At 39.5% G+C, this 1,996-nt stretch overlaps 1 protein-coding gene across 1 annotated transcript; it reads right to left on the bottom strand.

Moving 5' to 3' along the window:
* Positions 1 to 511: 511 nt before the first annotated feature.
* LOC116206795 lies at positions 512 to 1,654 on the bottom strand. Its single transcript, XM_031539600.1, has one exon. It carries the CDS (start codon positions 1,553 to 1,555, stop codon positions 704 to 706), a length of 852 nt encoding a protein of 283 aa, XP_031395460.1. The 5' UTR covers positions 1,556 to 1,654; the 3' UTR covers positions 512 to 703.
* Positions 1,655 to 1,996: the final 342 nt, after the last annotated feature.

Here is a 1,996-nt window from a genome sequence, read left to right as displayed (position 1 = left end):
AAGAAGTTACGATAAATGCAATTAGTAATAATTCGTATGTCAGCTCAATAATAAGAAATAAAAATCTAATATATATTTCATGTATTGTATACTATGTATCCATTATTATAGTACATGTATTATATGATATAATTTATAAAATTGAGTTTATAATATATATATATATATGATATATATGATACAATTTATAGAATTGAGTCCAAAGTTTGAAGATATCACGATATCATGGAAAGGTCCGTGGAAATTCTTGTCGCCTCTAGTATTTTCCACACAACTCGTCAATAAAGTCAACCTTCTAATTGAAAGAATCTTTCTTTCTTCTTCCTTATATTTTATTCATGATTAATGTCCCCTTCTTCCACTGAATTCACTTCAGAAATTTCGAACAAGATCGACTGCGTTGACTCATGCATGTACGTGAGCATGTTGCTCAATTGTGTACGTACATATTAATTCCCTTAATATCATAAATTAAAATAACTCGATTATGAATGTGATCAAGATGTTGCGCTGTGATAAGAAAAGCAGTAAAATTCTATCGTAGTTTAAAAGTCTTGCACTAGATGAAAACCTTCTCATGAGACTTGACTTAAACGAGATAACTACGCATAATTTAGCACTAAAAAGAAAAATAGAAAATGTTCTTCTCGCTAATCTGCAACGAAAGTTATACGAGTAACAAGCGACGAAATGCATGAGAACATCAAACCGCAATCAACTGACTCTGCGCTTCGATCCTGATCTCCTCCTTCATCTTCCTGATGAACTCCTCGATCTTCTTATTCAACTCATCCGTGCTCATCAGCTCCTCACTGCTAGTACCGTTAGCCATCGTCACACCTTCCGTGGCTGCTGCTGCAGCTTCCTCATCCTCCAAACAATAATCCCCTTCTACTCCGTCATCATCATCAAACTCCGTTACCAAAGCTTCACTCCCCCCTTCATGGGCTGCTTCCAAGAATGAAGAATCACCGGCCATGTCTCGATCATCAGCTCCATCGTCTCCTTCTTCCTCTTTTTCTTCTCGTTCTCGCTCTCCTTCTTCATCAGCTACAATAGCTGCTGCATTATCTTCCTCCTCCTCAGCTGACACAGCAACTCCAACGGCCTCGGGCAATTCAATGATCCCATCAGTGGCCGGCAGAGCTTTCATGTCAACGACTACAGGGTCAGGGTCAGATGTGCTGCTGCTGCTCAAGCGGAGGCTCTTGGCAAGGAAAGCAAGGATGCCATTGCAAAGGAGGAACATGTACTTCCGCTCGAGGGCGTGGGTGAAGAGCGAGAAGATGACCGTCGAGAAGTAGAAGAAGTCGTTGTCCGGGAAGAGAGGAAGGTGGCCTGAGGAGTAGTAACGATAACAGCACAAGAAAATAGCCAACAATATCGAAACCAACGAGAAGGAGGCTACCAATAGGAACTGAAGGGTAGTCCGGATTCCGAGGAAGCACAGGAGCTTCTTAATCAGAAGGACATGAACAAGTTGTTGATGAACCTTCTGGATCTGACTCATGATCTGATGATCATCATGATCAGTAGTGACAATGATTTGGTCCATATTGGATGAGCTAGCTAAGGGTCAGTTTGGAATGGAATGTTGGAATATCGATAGATGTTTATGTTATGTGTCCACCTGGGCTGACCGTAGTTGTAGTTCTTCCTCTCCTATTTATTGTAGGGGTTTCCTGCAATGGGATCATCATGCCAAATTACAGATTTGCCCCTGGTGATTGTACCACCACCAGGTGGCGATGGAACTTTCCATACAATTATAGGCAAGGGGATCCTCCCAACCAGCAATTTATGACTAAATATTCGACCAATATTATTTATTCATAATGAATAAATAAAAATCAATTAAAATATTTATTGGTGAAAATCAATAGACTCATTGTGGGATCAATTTTTTACTTTCAGGCATTTAATTGAGTATTACACATCTAAATAAATAAGTAATGCCCATCTACTATTTGCTTTGAATTTTGGTATCTCTCCCCAT

This window comes from Punica granatum, chromosome 5 (genome assembly GCF_007655135.1).
Source record: "Punica granatum isolate Tunisia-2019 chromosome 5, ASM765513v2, whole genome shotgun sequence".
NCBI classification, from domain to species: domain Eukaryota; kingdom Viridiplantae; phylum Streptophyta; class Magnoliopsida; order Myrtales; family Lythraceae; genus Punica; species Punica granatum.
Note: the sequence above shows the minus strand (reverse complement) of the source record. Positions and strands in the feature narration are given on the sequence as shown.